General features: G+C 34.5%; 1 protein-coding gene across 1 annotated transcript in view; it reads left to right on the top strand.

Moving 5' to 3' along the window:
- The window catches only part of LOC124642299, a 169,673-nt gene extending 147,633 nt beyond the window's left edge, over positions 1-22,040 (top strand). Inside the window, exons 28-36 of the mRNA XM_047180665.1 lie at positions 14,526-14,579; positions 14,986-15,087; positions 15,365-15,436; positions 15,739-15,850; positions 16,244-16,348; positions 16,692-16,816; positions 17,193-17,354; positions 17,839-17,976; positions 18,396-22,040. Of these exons, the coding sequence (XP_047036621.1) occupies positions 14,526-14,579; positions 14,986-15,087; positions 15,365-15,436; positions 15,739-15,850; positions 16,244-16,348; positions 16,692-16,816; positions 17,193-17,354; positions 17,839-17,976; positions 18,396-18,566 (1,041 nt within the window). The 3' untranslated portion in view covers positions 18,567-22,040. The remainder of the gene's footprint in view (positions 1-14,525; positions 14,580-14,985; positions 15,088-15,364; positions 15,437-15,738; positions 15,851-16,243; positions 16,349-16,691; positions 16,817-17,192; positions 17,355-17,838; positions 17,977-18,395) is intronic.
- The last annotated feature ends 232 nt before the right edge of the window (positions 22,041-22,272 follow it).

Below are 22,272 nucleotides of genomic sequence, written 5' to 3'. Positions count from 1 at the left end.
TTAATTAACCATCGAGATTTCTCACAGCCTTTGATTGTTATGTATGGTACTTCGCTGGAAACTCTGACTATTTCGCTTGACACGGCGCCCACGGCCAGTAAGCCGATAGTCTCAGCACAACATAGATTGGTAAACATACAGCTGATTGTATCATAATTCTCAGTTTTCTCCTCCGAGAACCAGGCCACGTGTAACTAGCACGTGTTATCTCAACTATATGCACTTCAATAATAACAACAAACTCATTAAAAAATAACTCTTTCGTTCCAAGCCACATTTGCAATTGAAAAATTCCCAATTATTTATGAACAACATTTACATATTTTATTAAACCAGTCTTTAATGTATGAGAAACAATTCTCAAAATATTATAATATGTGTTATGAGACTGACCTTGTTGGGTATATTCCGTCTCTCTCACACCCGCTACATACATGCCCCGGAGATTTTCGACGCGTTTTCCTAAGTGCCTCTCACGGACAAATTTAAACTCTAAAATATTGCGTATAAAATTTATTATCGATTGCCTGTTATATTTTTCAGTGTTTATCTTTTGTTGCGATTCGAGAATGACGCAAGTACAATTCTGTAGCGGAAACAATTTGAACTTTATGGTGTTAGAAATATGATTGATAATCGAATGAATTGTTTAGTGGAGTTACGGTATTTTTCAGTGGGTGTATACGAAACGTATTATCTGGCATTTTAGCAGTGTCATATTGAAAACAGTGTTAGTATTTAGTACGATTTCGGAGCGAAGTATCGCGTGGCGTACTTAACTCAATAACTTAGTGAATACTTAGTTATAACTTATAGTGATAACATAGTGATAGTGTTGTGATATGCTAATTAAATAACCAGTGATATAAAAACTAGTTAAATATAAATAATAACAGGTAATTTGCAAACCGGAGGATTGTGCTCGTATGTAATCAATATATAAATAAATACTAGGTAGATAGGTTTATTTTAGATTTATTTTCAACTTTATCCTGGATGATAAGTCTAACTTAAAACTGCGCCATTTTCAATTATGATATTTTTGTAGAGAAATATGTTACAGAAACATATTTACTTATATCAGTTTATCTTCTACATTTATATATTTACAATTAATATATGCACTAACTTGATAGATAACTTAGAATAATAAAATACCAAGAAAATATGAAATTATGTAGGCTTGTTTTTTCTTTACGCCATGGAGTATGCGCTCGCGCCGGTTTTATCAAACTCATTAAATATTACAAAGTAATGTGTGTGTATATAGTTAAGGTTTATGTAGGTACATGAGCTAAGTCACGATGTAGCACTAATTAGTAAAAAAATCTTGACTTTTGCGTTCATATAGTAGGTGATTTAAAAGAACTGTTTTAGTGATAGGTGGCCCGTTACGTTTAAGAGAAAGACTAGTTAACAGGTATAGGATAATACCCATTGTTTAAGACTTAAACTTCTACTAGACTTTGATCATATTAACAAATCAGGGCCCTAATTTAAACTAATATTTTAATGTTGTTTGTCACACATTAACCATTAAAACTCTGAGCCGATTGAGATAAAACTTAATGACTTTATAGGACATTGGATCATCCAGGCTACTTATTAACCAGGTCCATGAAAGAGCCAGCCCCCAAATGCTGGTAACCGCATAAAACAACTAGAAAAAGAATAACTTGATAATCGATCCATCTCAATCTTAAAAATCGACTCGATTCGTATATTTTTAGGAAGTCTTCGAGAATCCAGTTTGAGAACCTAAAAACCAGAAATGGAGACACGGTTGTTAAATGCAAATTAATGAACAGTAAGATTTCTCGTACAGGTAACATAAAAAACCTGACTAGGTATTTATAGCATACTAGCTTTTGTCATTGGGTTCACCATAGTTCCGTGGGAACTCGTCTTCGTACCCAGCTGAAGAGTACCTTATTGCCTTCCTCGATAAATGGGCTATGTTACACTGATTTTTTTCACACCGGGACCAGAAGTCATTAGCTTTATAATTTTAGTGTAGGTTCTTATTATGTATATTGTTATATAAGAACTTACTGCATTCCAATATGCAAAATAGACATCATCTTTGGGAAGTTCAATCCTACAAAGTTTCTTGTCAGTTCTTCTCCATTATACCTACTTCTTGATACATTAGTAACAACCAAAATGATTAAAGTTGTAATAGACAATGTAATAGTAGAAGTAGGTATTATATTTTTTATCTGACTGTACTACACTAATGCTTAAATAATGACGGTGTCCAAAATAAGTCGTAAATTCACATCGACATCGCAAATTGCACCTGACCATTAAGTAATTTAATGCCTTTTGATACATGCATCAAAAAGTTGTTCAGTTTATCCACTAATAGACCTGTCAGTCTAGTTTTTTAAGATCTTTAGTATTAAATAAGTTATAATCTAAAACTGAAGCTATACTAATATTCTGAAACTTGAACAATTTGTTTGTTTGAACGCTCGAATCTCCAGAACTGCTGGTTCGATTTGAAAAATTATATCAGTGTTAAATAGCCTGTGTATGGAAGATAGATAAAGGTTATTTTTTACTTATGTGCGCGGAATAGCTTTTCACGTAAAACCGCTGATCGAAGCTAGGGAATGTAGAATTAAGTCTCTTTTAAAACAAATTCTTTCTTCACTCCTCACTATACGTAAAAGTCTATGAAAAGTTCCTCACTTCCAATGACTCATATCTATCTATTATTTGAGATCCATTAAAATATTCATCACTTCGGAGCAAAAACACCTGAATGATGGGGATAATCTGAAACAACACCATCAGTGAGGTCAAGCTATTCTTAGCCGTGAATCACATCGCCATATGATTAGTTATTTTGTAACTATGGTGATTTTCTGTCACATCTGTAGACGTTTACTTTAATCTTAATATGTTGTTAATAAAGCGAGGAACGGGTTTTCCTAATTCTTAGTAAGCTTACTAATTTTATTATTTGGGAAGTCTGTCTGCTGTACATTTGTTTGTTTTAATATGAAGTCACGAATGCCACATAAAGGATGGTTCAATGTGACTTGAAGATAGATAGATCTTCTTTATTAAGTACACCAATTTTACATATTTGACGACCTCGATGGCGCAATGATCATCATGCCGGACCGCCGAACCTGAGGTCCCGGGTTCGATTCCCGGTTCGGTCGACATTTGTGTGATGAGCATGCTTGTTGGCCGTGGTCTGGGTGTTATGATATGTATTTATAAATATGTATATATGTAGCTATATGTAGTTTATCAGTTGTGTTAGCACCCATAACACAAGTTAATAAATAACTTACCATGGGGTTAACCGACCGTGTGTGAAAAAGGTGTCCCGACATTATTAGTGTCCCGATGTTATATCTAGTTAAAGTAGGTAGGTAGATAGTTTACTTATTTCGCCTTTTATATCCCACTGCTTTGCTTCCCACACACTTTTACCTCTTTTTATGACGGAAGTGTGCCGTTACGAATCAATTATATGCCTTCCTTTGGATTTAATAAAAAATATTCCTTGGGGATGAAATTATGGCCAATTTTATTGAAACAACAAAAAATACCTGAAAGTAGCTTGTCATTCAATAATTAGACTATAATAGACCTTAACAAATTATGCAAGTAGTAGTCGCGTAAGTTTTAGCCAGGAAAGAGCAATTTAGTTACAGGATGAATTCGGGAAAATATTTCAACATTAGAATATCAAAATCAATGAATTACCATACAGCCCATGTACCAACTTCCCAATCGATACAGCAGTTACATATTATTGATAATAATATCGTCATTCGATTCGTATCGATTACAAACATATCGATTTACACCGTGGGACTGTAAACTATCTAAAGTTTATTAAACCGAAGTGGTATTAACTCAGTAATCGGTTATTTATCAAAACAATAAAAAGAATACCTATGAACCGACATGAACATAGACAGGTACCTGTAATGTTGAAAAAAAACTCTAGTGACCTGCCCCGTTTCGCACAGACATTATATTTTTTATACTTTAACCGCATGAATAAATCACTCTAGTACTCCCTAACCGTCTATCGGTTGACTTTATCAATATTGAGCCAAAAAAACTAAATCACACGGTTCATAAAATACTATAAAGTATGTAGACAGATCTACAGACGAATAGACAGATAGACGTACATACAGTCAGACTAACAGGAATATGTTTTTTTACCCAATGAAATTTTTATGTAGTTTTACCCTTTGGATACGGAACCCCAAATAGACAACAGTTACAAAAGCCTAGTTTCGTTTTCAGTTAAGGAAATACAGTTACCAGACTTGGTTACGGTAAACCGTTGTTGCTCATCTTCACGGATAGAAACAAGATTAATGATTACCTTAACTTGCTTAAAAAACTTCTAAATGACGTCAGACAACAGTACAATCTTCAATCAATAGCTACATTTTAATAAAATTGATCACGTCTCGAGTGAACTCTGCCCCGTACCCGAATAAAAAATACTCAAAGTTGCGTCTCTGGAATACCACTCATTTCCATGCCAAATTCAACCTCAATCAGTTCAGCCGTTTTAACGTGTAAGTGTAACAGGGAAATAAAAAAAATGACTTTCGATTATTACAGACAAGTGCTCACAAAATCACACGTGAATGCAAATAAAAGTACCTTATCGCACTCAAATACAATGTATGTTTTCTATCAGTGAATTTTATGGGAATCAGTCCAGTAGTTTCAGATACTATCACCTACGTAACAAAATAATTGATATAAATATACCAAACCATGGTAAAAACCTGAATACGCAGTTGTCACAGGACTGAATGGCGTAAAAGGACTTGAGTGGGAAAGTCCTGGGTTATTTTGGTATTGATTGTTTATTGATAATGTCTGTGTAATAATAATTTAATTTATGATTCTAACATTATGTTCTCTTTAAAATGTGGTTATTTAAATAATTTTTAACTTGGTATCTGAGTTATTTTTTGGTCTAAACTGGAATTGACAATTTTTAGACCACAATGTTTACCTTGAAAAATATCACTCGGGCTGAGTAGTCTGCTAGAGTACACGACTAATAGCAGAAACGCACATTTTTTACAAAAAGAAGTATTGTGTCTTATGCCTAATTATGTTTGATGATTAAGAAAAAAAATATGAGTTAGATTATTTTAGAAAAAACATGCATGTTAGTATATTATGTTATATACGACAGAGATTACTTTGTCTGGTAGTGCCAATTAGTACCTAACAAACAATGATGAGAATTTTCGTCTCTCCTAACAAACATACCAACAAAGCCATTTGGCTTTGTTATCTGTTTGTTTGTGTTTAGTAAACACGATAACCGCTTAGCAACAGGTGGTATGCCGTGTTGCCATCTGATTACATAGGAAACAATCTAGGTCAGTTCGCCCATTGGTTGACGTAAAAGGCGAAAAAAGTGAAATAAAAAAGTCAAGTGCGAAACGGACTCGCGCGCAAAGGGATGTACGATTAACAAAATTGCCAAAAAAATAACATTTTTTAATCATCAATAAAAGTTTCTATTGTCTAAACATTACAGTTCATGATATACATATAGCCTGGTGACAGATTGACAGATAGACGGACAAACGAACAGCGAAGTCTAGTAGTATGGTCTCGTTTTTCCTTTTGGGTATGGAACCTACAAAGGTTGAGATTTATCCCGATGCAGGCAAAATCGCGGTTAGCAATTAGTCTCAAAAACCCTCAAAATAACACAAAACAATAACACCTACACTTAACGCTTAATATAATTAGATCAGTGGATTATGTCCGTTCGTGTGTCCTCTATCGCGTGCCTTATCAGCCGCGTGGGCGACCTAATCGCATCCTTTGTGGCCTGAGATAAATGTGTTTTGTTTAGTGCTTTTAGCTTTTAATCCCGAAAACAGATAGATATAATTTATTAGGTACCTACTGCAATTTTAAAATTGTTGATGTTAAAATTAATTAATGTAGGTAATATAATGGGTCTTATCGCTGAAAGCGATCTCTGCCAGACTCTTAGGACGGAATGAGACGTGAAGGAAAGTAATAGCTTAGGAATTTTGAATAACTATTTTCGTGTATATTGGTATTAATTTATGCCAGCGGTTTCATTCCTATCCACATAAAGAGTTAGACACTGAAATTATTTTTCAAATTGAACCTGTACTTCGTGAGATTACCGCGTTCAAAAAAGTATTCCTTTACAAACAAATTCTTCAGCTTTATAATATTGGTATAAATATGGAATAGATAATGCTAATTATAGTTTTTTGCTACTATATCACAGCACTCCTACAAATCACGTGAGAAAAATATCGTTGTTCAAACAACAGTTGGCCTCGCTAACTCACAGCTTCAGACTTTGTTCAGTAAATTGTAATACAACGCGTCGCCTCCCGGAATTGTTTGCTCACAAATAACGACAAAAAACGTAGGTAATCAACAATATGTAGGTAGCACATACATTATGCAAAAATAAATATATAATTTTTTCATTAATTAATTCGGAAGGTCTGTAGAAACCCAAAAATATTTCCTTATTGATCTAGGCACAGAATAAAGCTGAAAAACCTCAAGGCTATTCAATATTATGTACGAGCACAATCATTCTTAATTAAAAACAATCTTCGTCTTATTTTAGTGTCAATACTTCTACGGCAAATAGTGAATCAATATTTTAGACTTTATGAAAGGCAAAAGGATTGACCAATATCCAAAAGTGTGACCTCAAATTAATAGAGTGACATTAACGAAGTCAAAGTGTGACCACACCAAAGTCCAAAGGTGTGACAAAGTCAAAGTGTGTCTTTTAAAAGTTGAACGTGTGACACCGTCAAAGTCCAAAGTGTAACATTACCAAATTCCAAAAGTGTGACTTTGTCAAAGTTGAAAGTGTGACATTGTCAAAGTTGAAAGTGTGACACTGTGAAAGTCGTAAGTGTGACATTGCCGTCTGACAAAAGGTGATGGTGTAACAAAGTGATGACTGTAATGACTGAGGTGCGCTCCAGGCGCCCCCTGTCGGAACAATGTATACCTTCGACGTTTCTCAGGACAATATGGCGGCGAACACTATCCTTCAAGAAGAGGAAGGTGAGTTTTGACAAACTTGTTTTATGTAACATGATATTATATGTCATGTACGATAGTCTGACATTTTGATATAGAATATTAAAATACTAAATGATGATTGGTTTTCCTTAATAGCGTTGGTTTTTAAAGAAAACCATTTTGTATAATAATTTACAATATAGTGTAATAGAGTAGGTATTTGCTAAATTATGTAAACAGAATATCGATTGGCTATTGAGCTCGATAAAATCTACATTACACCCTAAAGACAAAAATTTCGCCAGCAGGACTTCATCAGCAAAATACTACTGGCAAAGGGTGGATGAGTCATACTGGGTAGGTAAAATGTGATGATAATAAAGGCATTTTTATTTAATGTCTAACTTGATTGTTAGGGACATGGCACATTACAGCGGCACCACAACAGCACGGCTCCACACCAGCATTTAAGTTGTCATTCAATTTAGAGCATTAAATCGTGTATATTATAATATATTTCGTAATGTCAATATGAAAAAGTCAACGGCGAGCAGTCAGCGCGTTTGCCGCTTCCACACAACACGACTCGCCGTCCGCGTGCTGCAAGCGAGCGGACCTCATGCGTACAGCGCGCCGACGGCGTGCGTCGTGTTCAATCATAACTGTCTTAAAATAATATTGAGTTTGCGGTGACAGCAAGCTTACACCTCGCGGCCGGCGCGCGGACGGCGAGCTTGCACCTTGCGGACAACGCGTAGTTAGCGCGCTGGCAGCTAGCCGTAGTCTAAATTCGAGGCGACGCCGTGCTGCAGCCGTGCTGTTGCGGTGCTGCTATAATGTGCCATGACCCTTAATTTTAAAGTACACTACAGTAAACTTAAGTAGCTCTTTGTCAGTAAAATATGTCCATGGAGAATTGGACTAGGTATGGACTCAAAATCTGTTTGTTTCCCAAATAAAATAAAAATAAAAAAAAATAAATAACAGATAGTGCCTATGCTGAAAACTCCACCTTTCAGTGGTCAAAAAAACTGAAAAAAATGCCGGATGTATTCAGTGTTTTGTTTTAAGAAAGAAATGTTTCAATAAACTGCCCACTCTCAGCAACACAATATTTCTAATACTAAAACAAACAAGCTCTTTGGTTAACAATATTGCTAAACATTCCTATCTCTGTATTATGCATATTTATTCACGAGATAAAAGGCTTCTATTATCAGAGTATCACTAAGTAAAGTTTACCCCTATTTACTCGCCGTGACGTACGTACACACATACATTCTCATCTCGTTTATATTGATGTTATATACCGTTATGTACTTCACGTGCACTAAGCATGCACTTTTAACCGACTTCAAAAAAATTTGGTTCTCAGTTTGGCCTGTATGTAAGTATGTATGTTTGTGCGCGATAATCTCACATTTGGCTTAACCGATTTTGAGCATAATATTTGTCAGGTTTGGAAAATGTGTGTGCTATTGTTTAAGTATTAGGTATACAGCTCCTAGGTAAAGGAAATATAAATTAAATTGTTTTTTTTTTCCAAAAACATCCTAATCTAGACACACGGCAGTGTGTCCGCCAAGTTCGAGCAAAAAAAGCGACACACCGGCGCGGCCGTGGGTTATATTACACGAACCATTTCGGGCCAAATTCGACCCCCCTGTAACTCAAAATCTATTTTATTTATGCATATCAAATTTCTAGTATCTGTTGAGACCCCCTCACTTATCTAAAATACAAAATTTCATTAATATACCTATTGTAGGTCTTGAGATATTGACGTCAGAAAATAGCTATTTTTACTATACACTCACTGACTGACTGATTCACTGACTCACTCATCAAAAACCTAGACCACTTCCAATGGTCGTATTGACTTGAAATTTGGCATGGAGGTAGGTCTTTATGTCAAGGTAAAGGGAAAAATCTGAAAATGGCCAAGTGTGAGTCGGTTTCAAAATAATGAAGGTGTTTTATACCCGGTGTAAATTTATACCCCTAAGGAACTAAAACTACTAAATTTATCTATATTTATATAATATATCTTCGAATGGTACAAAGGTTTGTATTTAGTCAAAGTAAAGTAAAAATCTGAAAACGGCCAAGTGTGAATCACTTTCGAAAATAACGAATGTGTAACTTTGATCCACGAACATAATATATGATAACATGTCATGTCAGTCAGTTGGTAAATCTAGTCCATTTATTTAATCTAGTTCATTTCTTTGTAAGAAACATAGTGCATATAAAAAAATCTAAAAGATAGTATAAATGAGACATTTCTTTAACTAACTTCATCATAAGAAAAAATAAAAATAAACAACCTTACAAAAATAAATGAAATCCCACCCAAAACAAAAATGTGAAAGACTGCCAAGTTCGATAATATGGGAATGCTTCGCCTATAAAAGAAGTGAGATCTGAATAAGTACCAAGTTCCATACACATACCTCAGTTAAAAACAGTTGCTTTTTAATGATGTTACTTGGCAAGTTTTAATAGAAAATTAAATACTTGATTCATTGCGTTTAGTAGGTTTATAACGGTGTATGAAAACTTGCCAAGTAACATCATTAAAAATTAACTATTTTTAACTGAGGTATGTGTATGGAGCTTGGTACTTATTCAGATCTCACTTCTTTTATAGGCGAAGCATTCCCATATTATCGAACTTGGCAGTCTTTCACATTTTTGTTTTGGGTGGGATTTGGTATTTCCAGGTCATTGTTCTGTTACTCTCCTTGTGCGGTTTACAAAAAAAAAAAGTTAATTATGTGTTTTTACAAACAGGATGATAAATGATGGGTTCATGACCGCAAGAGTTAAAGTTTTGTCCTACAGAAGAAAAAAAGATAAAGTAACCTTTTTAAGATAAGATACATGACTTATCTGCCTACATATCAAAATGTGTAAAAAACACATCTCTATATAAATAAAAGAAAGTACTGGAAATAGTGTCAGTAAAACTATATGTATGTATTTCATAAATGGATAAAGAACAGGGAAACCAAAAGTGATTTGGTTATAATTGGCGGAGAGGTAGTTTAGAACCAGGAGACGGTCATATCATTTGAGTTTATATCTTCTTTTGGTCCATATGCCAGCTATAGCTTTTACTACTCTTTTTATTTTATTGATTAGATAGAAAGATCCATGTAAAACAAAACTATTAAGCTGCAACCAGTTAGACTAGAAGCTGATTGCAACTTTGTATGCAAAAAAGTCTAAGCAGATGACCAGTTCTTAGGTATTATATTTCAATTAATACTAAAGTGTTTAAAGTTTTTTATTGTTATTTTATGTTTGCAAAAGTCAAATAACCTGTCGAAGTAGTTATGTCAGCTGTTTCAAGTTTTAAATAGTAAAAATTTGCATAATATTTTTCTAGCTGTTTTCCTATTATTTAGACTAATGTAATTTCTATGTATAATAATATATTCTATTCTATTATATCAGCGGTTCTTTAGAGGTAATTGATGACGACCAGTATTTTTTTCCTTTTTATATAGGTACCCCATTTGGTTAGATGTTTCCATATATCTAAACAATCATGGTAGGATTAATTACACCAATACATATAGAAAAAAATATAATGTATTTTTCAAATGTACTGTAATAAATAATGTATTGTGTGCATTAGGTTTAATACCTCCTAGCAAGGTTTAAAATAAATTACTTCCTAAAAGTCTTAATCTTTCGAAGAATGCAAGTTATGACATGTAAGATAGTATTACAAATATTGCTATCATGTGCGATAGTGATTTTTTCCGCAGTGAGATAATACTGAAGTATATTTATCTGTATACTTATGTCATTCTCCAACCAGTTCTTGAATTTAGGAACAAATTAAAATATTCATGAGTGTATTTTTTCCACTTTTAATATTTGAGGAAAACAAAAATATTAAATGTATATTTTATTATACCTATGCATTCAAAATACAGTCGCTTTTTTATGGCTTTGTATCTTACTTTAAAAACTAGCTATAAATCAGCATCTACCGGTTTTAACTAACTTTTATAAAAAAAAGTATAATCTTCCTTGAATAAATTGATTTTAATTACAGAAAATAAATAAAATCAATCGTGTTGGTCGAACGAATGTAGTTTTTAAACAGTCTCTTAATTAATGATGCAACTTTATCAGTTGTATCAGTGGATAGAGTGCACTTGTAGTATATTTACTAAATAGAGTGCATAATTATGTATCTTCATGTAGTACTTGTATTTTTTGTTTATGATAGGTATGTATGTGATCACTCAACTGATGTTAAGCGACGACATAGTCGAAGACAAGAAGTATCCTATTCACTCTTGTCTTAAGGATTCCTAGGTTGTATTATCGGGAAACATAGACTCAGGCTATGTGTCATAATAAACCTTATATGTACACCGATTCAGTGGAATGTATGAAACTCTACATTCCAAAAAACACCTATTGTAAATAAATTCTGACATACCAATTTTTCGTTCTTTCTGTGATAAAGTAAAGAGATATCAAGATGCTCACATATTTCTTCAATCTCAACCTTCAAATATCGTGATGTTACAATTCATAAAAGCATAACTGTTTGGTTGTGAACACATGTACCACAAACACAGACGTGAACACAAAAACAAAGCATTACCGAGCCGGGAATATAACCCGGAACTGAGCGTGTCACTACACAGGTATGTTGCAGAAGACTTACTTTAATAAACCGGAATCACTGACTTGGACTTGGAAACAATGTTTCGCATAAGTATGTGCAGAGTCCAGATTTATAGCCCACATCGGCTATATAAGTCTTATCTCGGCCTTTTTACAGCAGTGAAACAGATTAAGCAAATAAAAAAAATAAAAAAGTATGACCAAGCCTTCCAGTTCAACACTCAAACGAATCGTTCATCAAAAAATATTATAACAAAACTCCTCAAAAATCCTGAAAAAATTATTTGACCTAATAATCCCTCGAAAGCTAATTTATCTGTCAATGCGCATGCGATTTTGCGTTATCGATCAATCTATATATCAATATATCACTGCATTTCGATTTGGCGCAATCGAATGATACATATAATATTAAATCGATTCGTTCTGAACGAATCGTTTGTTATGTTATTGATTGCAGCTGAGTCTGAAATGCATTTTCGAGGTGTCGATGTTTTTATTACCAGTCTGTTTTAGAATATCTGGAATATTAATATGTAGTCTTGTACTACTGGTAAATGTTTATGATGTCAGAACTAATGCCTAGTAAAGTTCATAACCTTAGCAATACAATTAAAATGCTATTGTTGACTTTCACTAATTAATTAGTTAAATTGATTATCAATTCGGGTGACAATGTCCAATATCGTGATGAAGAATTTATTTTCTCAAACAAGATTTTTTAACGAAGTCAGCCAAAAAAAAAAATGTTTCTCAAATTATTTTAGGTAATTTTGCGTCAATATTAGATTTTTTGTATGAAGTGGGTTTTCTGTTTTCTATCTGTATTGCAATGAGTCATGGCACCCAGAGCGTTATGTAAACGCGTTAATAAAAACATTATTTATGCGTAATTTATGCTCCACCGACGAGATTTGCTCATTAGCTAATGATATGTTTCACATCTGATATTTTGTGATTTTGTTAATATTTACAAAGTAGCAGGACGACTAAACAACAGATACATAAAATGATGACTCACTAGCTTCTGCCACCGGTTTCACCCTCGTGTCGTGGAAACTATTTCACGCACCCAGATAAAAAGTAGCCTATTCATCTCTCGGTGAACGGATTATCCAACACAAATATTTTATTTAAAATCGGACAAGTAGTTCGTGAGATTAGCGCTTTCAAGTAAACAAACGAACTCTTCAGCTTTACAATGTATAGATTATAAATATAGCCATTTATTTTTAGTGAAAAGGTAACCTTAACATTGTTAGGAAAAGGCTGAGCAGTTAATAATACTGTTGTTAGAAATAATTGTGATTAACGTAAACAAATAGCATTCTGCCGTAACTAATGCTCGTGCACTATAGAAGGAAAATTTCATGGAAATACTATTTTATATACCTAGTTTTGTGTACATACATAGTTAGCAGTTTTTAGCTTCCTTGAACTAGTGATTGAATAACTCGATTTTATAGAGTTAAAAATACCTACTTTTTAGTAATCTGAATTTAATCCGTGGGTTGCACCTTTTAACTATAACTGAAACATTTTTCAGTTGTGAAATCGCCGATTTGTACAACGGGTGGCAATTTCATGGCTAGTTATGTTTTGGCTATTGTTGTAGTGAAATAATGCAACTGACCAAGCAATAAGTATGTTGGTTCATAAAAGTTTCTGTAAAAAAAAAAACAGAGTTTTATTTTAATATATTTATTTAGAACTTAAGTATCGAATGAGTACCCCAAAGATCACGAGCTACATTTTTGTACCAATTCATCGATAGCCACAACAAACACTTACATACAGACATACATATTGTATACTTACTTTACCTTATGTGTACATAGTCCAAGTATATAATGTACATAGTAATACATTTGGACAACTGTGTAAACAGTGGCACGTTCCATGCTTACTGGTGTAATGCGAATACCTTTGTCTGTATAGCTGGGTACTCACTTCAGTGTGGCACGTAACGTAACAGATACGGTATCAAGTGAGTACGTAGGCACGAGCCCGCTGCGAGCCGCTCGCGCGTGGAGCGCTGTAACCTCGCAGTGACCCGCCGAGTGGCGGTTTCACTGCGAACACTAAGGCGGCTCGCAGTGTGCTCGTGAGGACCGTGGACGAGCCGTACCCACTTACAGGTTGATACCGTATTTATTTATTTATTTATTTACTTATTTAACTTTATGCAATACTAAAATTACAAAGGCGGACTTAATGCCATAGGCATTCTCACTAGTCAACCTTAGGGTGATGCAGAGATAACATGGCAGGTGCATTAATTACTTAACAAGACATGGTATAGGACAAATAAAGAATAACATAATTGGATACTAAATACATGATAATATCTGATACGTTACGTGCTACACTGCTAAGTGAGTACCCAGCTTATGTGTTTGTTTGCTATTTCAGTGAAACTACTGAACTGATTTATATTTGTGGAGATTTTACCCGAGTTTGACATAATGGAAGAATTTTAATTGGTCATCTGTAAAACAGTAACAAATTCATTCTCAACCCCCGACGTAAAAGTGTGGTGTTATATAATACTGCTTGTAATGTGTCTGCGTGTCTGTCTTTGCCATCGAAGCTCCTAAATTAATGAACAGATTTGGAAACCATTTTTTACTGAATACTTGGGTTTCAGCGTTGGACGTAGTAACAATAAAATAGTCTTACAAAAAAGTGGCAAAACTGAAACAGTAGTTTACTATGTTATACCTAAGTTATTACTATGAAGTTTTAATTGTTCTGCTAAAACAAGTGTTTATTACTTAGTCTGTAGTTACTGTGCTTCTTATTAACGTTTTTAATATTTGTTTCAGTCGGAAGACCGGTTCGCTGGCTACAAAGGAGTACGAGATATCACCATCAAGAAGGTAATGTTCTCAACATCACTACAGTCCATGAAAATTTACAAATAACATCAAAACTGAACAATACAGTTACATAATTATGTTAAAGTCTGATCTCTCTCCGGTGGTGTCGGATTGCCGTCCCATCGGGCTATATGAGAGTGAAAGAATAGTGAGTGCACCTGTGTCTGCGCAAATGCTCGTGCGCTATAATATGTCCTGCGCAGTTGGCTAATCTCCTTACATGAGATGACCAGCCGTAGCCGATAATCGGCTAGGAGGACATCATCATGTTAAAGTTATCTATGTTTTCTCAGTTTAATGTAACTACCAGTCACCACTGTCATAGATTTTAAATCGCAGATAGGATCCATCAATTATATGTGCCTTTCGATTACCAAATTGACCTGTCCTGACTGAAATGTTCCAGGGTCCATCTGGTCTGGGCATCATGATCATCGAGGGTCGTCACACGGAGGCAGGTCGAGGCATCTTCGTGTCAGACCTTCAGGAAGGCAGCGCTGCAGAACAGGTATGCATTTATTTTCTGACCTATACCGTGCCTTGTAAGGTTGTGAAAAATATAGATTTTTGTGATAGGAGTTTTGTCCTTGGGTTTGAAACTTTAAGTACCGATCATGAGACGTATATCATACACTTTAATTGGCAGATCCTTGTGGCTTTTATTTGGTTAGGAGTTTCTGTATATCTGCCAGATTTCTGTTCTTTATAAGGATCTAAAATAACTGCCTTTCTATGGAATTTTTCATTAATATTGCTGCTTAACTGGAGTTGTATTCTGATTTCAGGGAGGACTACAAATTGGTGATATGCTATTAGCAGTAAACAGAGATTCCTTACTCAACTGCAGTTATGATGCTGTAAGTAGAACTCAACAACAAACAAAATATACCTTCTAATAAGTTCTAATTTTTGGTACACTCCCAAATAAGGCTCCCAACAAAGTCAACAAAGTTTTTGCTAGGCCGACAAATATGCAACTTTGTATCACAAAATTAATGGAACTCCTAGTTAACATATAAGCACCTTTTCCTGTACTTCTTCTTGGCGAGTGTATGGTAGATGACTTTATATCTTGAATGAATGTGCTAATTAATACTGAATCCATGGCAGACGACTTCAAATTAATTTCTGTGCTAATCTATATACCTTGGTATTCCAGGCTGCAGCGAAGTTAAAGCAGACAGAAGGCGTAGTAGTGCTGACGGTGTGCACGCCCAACCTCAAGGAGCCGGGAGACGAGTCGCCCGTCGCACCTGCCACTCCGGGAGCTGGTAACTACCTAGCCTTTTCTTTATGTCCAAGTCATCTTTTACTCTGGAAATGCTCTATGCTTTAGGAGAATAGTGACTCCTACCGCGGCTCTGGGATTTTTTAAAGGTTACCGTGGCCCTGGTACACAAAGCCTCCATACCATTACACCCTCAGCGGGTGGGGTCATGTGATGAAATCCGATCTCCCAAAAAGGGTACATTAATGCCTAGATTTCCTTAACTCTGTTACTGGCAAGATTGGTCTTGGACCATGTTGTTTGTTTATCCGGTACCAATGTTACTGACTTTCCTGAGTGATTTCTCCATGTGCTTTTAAAGCCTTAACAAACCACGAACGAGTTATTCAACTGTACAAACCATGCCTATTAACATAAGGTCATTTATCCCTTCTAGGCAGTGGTTCAGTAGGCGGTACTTCACGTCCCGCCAGCAGGAACGCGGACGCACTCACCGCCAGCCGCCCGCAGACGCCGCGACCTGCACCCTCGCCTGTTAAAGGTATATAGACCTTATTGTTTAGAAAGTAAGGTTGCTTTTGGTATAGCAAGCTGATTTAATGGTTAGCGATATTCTCTAGTCAGCATCATTGAACAAAATCAAAAGGTGTCTGAAGATAAAAATCATCGTTTTCAAAAACTAAAACATTTTTGCTTGAGACCCGAAAAGACGTCCCTTTTTATTTAACCAAATGTTTTTGGTTCTTCTACCCCATATTTTGTACGCTATCTTTGCGGTAATGCATAAGAAACAGAAATCTCTTTGTTGCCTTTACATTTGATAAAGTCGTCAACTTATCAAATGTAAGTATTTTAATCCGTATATTGCTCTCTGTACATTACAGTGGAACCTCCAGCAGACCCAGCGACTGCGCCAATACTGCCGAACGTGGACACCGTCATAGAGATCAACTCCAACAATCAAGTGCTAGGTTTGCAGCTGCTGGGAGGCAGCGATACGCTTATTAATGTAAGTATAGATATAGTTACTTTTTATGATAGAGAAAGAACAAACTAGACGTAGAAGAATTCATAAAAGTCGTAGAACAAAACGTTCATCTTATTCACGCAAAACCGCCATTACTTTGAATAATGCTGCGAGATTATAGGTTGTATGCTATTGTTGGGTTTTCACAGTATTGGTCCTTATGCTAGCTTAAAGCAGTTTCACGGCTGTGACTTTTAGAGAACTGGTTTCTTCAAAGTATTTTTCTTAACATTCGCGTCCCTAGTCCTTGTATTTAAGCCACATTAACAAGTCTAAAACAGTGAAGAACTTTTAATTTGTCACATTTTCCTTGAGGCAGTTCTAACCTTTTCCTAAATTTTAAATATTGTTTTCACAGGGTGCCTCAGCAATAATCCTGGACATATACAAGGACGGCGCCATCGCGAAGGACGGTCGTCTGAAGCCCGGCGACCACATCCTCGAGTGCAACGGCGTGCACCTCACCAAGGAGATGGCGCACGAGAGGCTCTGTCTTACCATCAAGCAGAAGACTGCTAAGGTGAGGGGACAGTGGGGTTTAGTGAGTTGGTGGTGTGTGATTTTTGGGAAATATGTGAATGGATTACATAAGGGGAGTAAATACATAAGAGAGGTCGTAAAAGAGTATATAGGATGTGTATGTGAGGGTTTAAAGGCAAAATACAAAACGGAATATAAAGAGGGAATATAAAGGAAAACATAGGTGAAGTATATTACGAAATGCATAAAGAGAGCAGATAAAGAAGTATATGAGGGAGTAACTGAAGTGTGTAAGAGTATATTATAAAGCATTTAAGGGCATATATAGGGGAGCACATAGGTAAAGCATATAAGGGAGTAGGATAAAACTGAGATAAGAAGAGAAAACAAGGGGTAGTACAAGTCAAATTCTTAACAGACCATGAAAGAAGAGTGACCTGCGACCTCGCAAGTAAATTGGTGTTGTCCTCGTGATCCACCACTTAAAAATATCACAGTTTTTGACTCATATCGTATGATTGCAGTTAAAGCTGACAGTGCACCGGCCAGAGCCGATCCGTTGGGAGGAGGTGGAGATCGACCTCGCGCGCAAGGCGGGGCGCCCGCTCGGGCTCGCCTGCCTCGCGCCCGTGCAGGCGCCGGGGGTCTACATCGGCAGTCTGGTGAGTTGCACACCTTATATCGTAATTTATTCGGTTCTTATATAGGATTCTCATGTCCCATATGTCCATTGGATTTGAAATAAGAGATTTTTAGATTAAGTTCGTTCGTGTAAATTATATCAAACAATATCTACTCACAAAACAACGGATTGAGAGCCTTTAAAATCCACAATATAATAACGACTGAGGTCATGAAAAGTCATTGGATCTTTATGAAAGGTGGCAAAAATGCAAATGCCCTGGGAGTCCATTCAGAAGGATTTTTAAGGATCACATGTTCAATGACAAACTCAAATGTTCAATTCAATCAACAACACAACATAAATTCGGGAGAAGAAGTACAACAATACTTCTCCCTCATTATATAAAGAGTCTTTCAAAAAATATCTCAGCTGACTTGTATTTTCTCCCATCACCAGCTACCAGGCACACCAGCAGAACTAGACGGTCGTATCCAACGCGGAGATTTCCTCCTCGCCGTGGATGGCAAAGACGTCTCCTCAGCAGACCTGATTGCAGCAGCCACCGCCCTCAAGCTCTGCGCCAACAAGGCTACCATCAAGGTCCGAAGGTTCAAGACCTTGAGGTAAGACCCTACGTGAATGATATGCGGAAATTTGCAATTTCGCAAATGGTGTTTCCTAGACTTATGTTAAACGTTTTGGTGTCACTGTTTTGGATGAGAACTAGAGGAATTACGATAGCTCGCTGTCGCCATTTTTGATCTTTTGACAGCTGAAGTTTGAGCGGAGTTTTTTTTTTTGTACGGACTGACAGCAAATGTCAATTGTACCAAAAAAACGGTCAGACTATAGTTTGTTGAAGATGTTAACTGTATGCAAAAATGTGCATACGTGCTCTTTACGTCAAAGCAAGGTTATGGCGACTGTCAGAGTATCGTAATCACTCTTTTGGTATTGAATGGAAGATGTGTAAAAGTGGTAATGTTGGTTGGTATTGTAAATATGAATAAGGAGGAATTATAAAGATCAATTAGAAAATCAGAGCTGAAGATAAGGAATCTAAAACTATTGTTTATGGATTTTACCTGAAGGTAATTAGGAACTTATTAACTATTAGTAACTAACTAACTTAACTATTAGTTTTCTTTAGTTATTGGTGAATGATATAGGAACCGCTGAATATGTTTTGTAAACCATAGTTCTACTAGACACAGATCAAACATTTTATGTATGTTCTTTTCTTTATGTTTCAATGTGTTTGAGGAATGAGATTACTCGAATTAGAATGAATAATTTAAGAATAATACCGTTATTTAACCAGTACTCGAATATAAAACTGTGTTTATAAGTAACTACAATAGTTTAAAGTAAACTGTGACACCAAAACTAGGATTACTATAGATACGATAGTTTGCAGATGGAAATAATATTTCAGATATAAAAAATCTGTTTTCTCGATATGCAGATACATTCAAAAGACCAAGAAAATTGCTTTATTACTTAATATCATATTTTTTCTTGCAAGAAAATATTCTTTTGATCTGCAAAAGTATCGTAAAATAATTTAGATTAAAATCTAGGCCAAATATATTAATACTTACCTAGTTACTCAGTAGTTGACATCGGGTGTCAACGTGATTAGACAATAACTTACACTCATTCGATTCCTTGGTTAACCAATATCAAAAACTTTTGGAAAAATTAAAAAAGAAACTATTGTTTTGTTACTAAACTGTTATGCCACTTTCAACTCTACGCCGTTAAGTTAAACCTCAATATTAAATGACGTTTGAAAATAACCGCCATTTTTTTTCAAATAATTTATTTCTGATTCGTGTAAAATATTTTGTTCATTAATATTTTATGTTACGTTAGCTAAAATAAAATTGTAAAAAATAGCTTTAGAGTTAAAAATTAGATCAAAATTATTTGCCAAGTTTAGAATTTAGTTGTAAGATGATTTGAGATTTATCTTTGATTTAAGGCCGATATAACCCTTGGTTTTTAGCCACATTTTAGCTTAGAGAACACCTCAGTATTTTAGATTTGCAATCTTGAAGGACACCCTAATTTACAAGAGTTAACTAATATTAGACGAATTTCACTTCAACTTTAGCCTATGTATTTATTTTGCAGTTTCAATTATTATTATATTTAATATTTTTGCACTTCTGCATTATCAAGTACAAAATATTTATTTTTGACTTTAACTTTTTCATTTATTAGTTACCATTTTGTTCATTTATAACCCAAAATAAATTGTGCCAGTAAACCGCAATAATTTCAGAACACACCTACCAATACTGAAAATAAAGCTAAGTAAGAGTACATTTAAATCTAGTCGTATTTACGTAGATATAATGTATGTGTAAGTTGCCTTTTAGTATAGGCTTCAATACTAACGTCGCTAGTGCTAGTCCCTACTAGGAAATAATAACAATATTAATAACTTAGCAAAAAGAAAATATCCCTTGTCCTAGACAACAGCGAAAACTAAGCGAAACTTTATAAATTCATGACCACAAACATTATGTAAAAAATGCAAGGGTGTCTACACGTCAGAGAAAGATTGATAGTTTTCTTTAATGTTGTTTTTTTTTGTAAACTTAGTCTAATTTTGTCCATGGAAACTGTCAATTAAGTGGGATTTAACGATCAATAAAAGACAGAGAATCTAAAGTTATAGTGTTAACAAAAACACCTCGATATGATTTTTCTTCTCCTGGTTTTTTTAATAAAAGTGTTTTTTCAATGATGGTGTAGATAAACATAAAAGTATAGAACGGTGTTCAAAGAGTTTTATTAGTAAATAATTATGTAAAAAATCTATTTATCTTTATCTTGCTGATAGCTAAATATAAAAAGCAAACTTGCAACTTTTTTAATAAAATTATAAATAAAATTTTGAAATAATGCATTTAAATAAATGAATGGATTGCGTAGCATAATTCTAAAACATTGTAAAGTGTATAAAGAATCTTATCCCTTTTCATAATTACCTTATATTTAGAAAAATGTACTGTTAGGCTTAAAATTGTAGGTTTTCATTCTTGTTTTAGTGCATAAATGACCATAACTCCTGAAGTACATTGAGGTTTAGTATAAATAAAATATACAAAATAATCAATGGATTTTGAAAAGCTTTAGTTGGTCATTTTGTACTAGAAACATTATGTTCGTAGCACGGCCTCACTTGTAGCTAAACCTTGTATAAATAGCATTATATTTGTAATATCCTCAAACGTTGTATAACCTGTGCCACAAATAAAGTACCTTAACCATTTTTTTATCAACAAAAATTAGAAACAAGAGTATTTTTTTATTGACATTTTTATTGTTTTTTTTATTAACCTACAAACCTACTTAGTGAGCTATTCAATGAATAAACTGTTTATTCTCCTTAAGATTCTTCAATTCCAAAAATAATTATTTGTGAACCTATCTACCTAAGTAGGTACGTTTTCTATGCGAATAAAATGAAATCTCTAATTTAAGTCCAAAATCATGGGTACCCCAATTAAAGTTCCAATTTCATCTTACGTTTACCAACAGGGCTTTTTTAAATTGCTTGCTTGTAACCTTTATAAAAAAAATAAGTATTTAAACAAATTTTTAAATTATATGTTAATTTATTTATTTCTGTTGGAAATAAACTTGGTTTACAGGTTTGACAAACAAATAGTGTGAAATTGGAATTGGAATTTTTGGACAAACCCTGGATTGGCGGTGTGCTATTTATAAAACTATTCAAATAGTTAGAATAAGTAGAAATTTGTGATCTTCATTATTATAAATAATTATAAACTCCTTACAGTTATTGTAAATTATATAACTTTAGAATATAAAATGTAACTCTTTCAGTACTTATTTAGTTATGTACCCTTTTTCCTTGTCGTCTAAGATTCGCCTTGATAAAGTAATTTAAACTCTATTGTAATGAATTTTAGGTGTATATTAGAATAGTTTCAGTTTTACTAGACGCGTTCTAGTGTAGGGACTTAAGATTTTAATAAAATTTTATTGTTGAGGTTTACCTAATATATAATATAAACGGAAACTGTATGAGATAGCGGTCTGTAATAAAACGTACGCTTTTTTAAACATTTGTTTTATTTTGATCCTGTCCTTATGTTTGTAACAGCGCCATCTATGAGGGAGTAAGAACTCGACATTTGTAAATGAACATTAATTATAATAATTACCCATGTCCGCTATTTTCACACTCCAAGGATTTCCAGCAAAATAACAAAATAATTTGTGTGGTGGTGACGTTTGTGGGTAGACTCAAAATTAAGACTCAATTCGAAATTCGAACATACGTATACAGAACATA

Source organism: Helicoverpa zea, chromosome 24 (genome assembly GCF_022581195.2).
Source record: "Helicoverpa zea isolate HzStark_Cry1AcR chromosome 24, ilHelZeax1.1, whole genome shotgun sequence".
NCBI lineage: Eukaryota > Metazoa > Arthropoda > Insecta > Lepidoptera > Noctuidae > Helicoverpa > Helicoverpa zea.
Note: the sequence above shows the minus strand (reverse complement) of the source record. Positions and strands in the feature narration are given on the sequence as shown.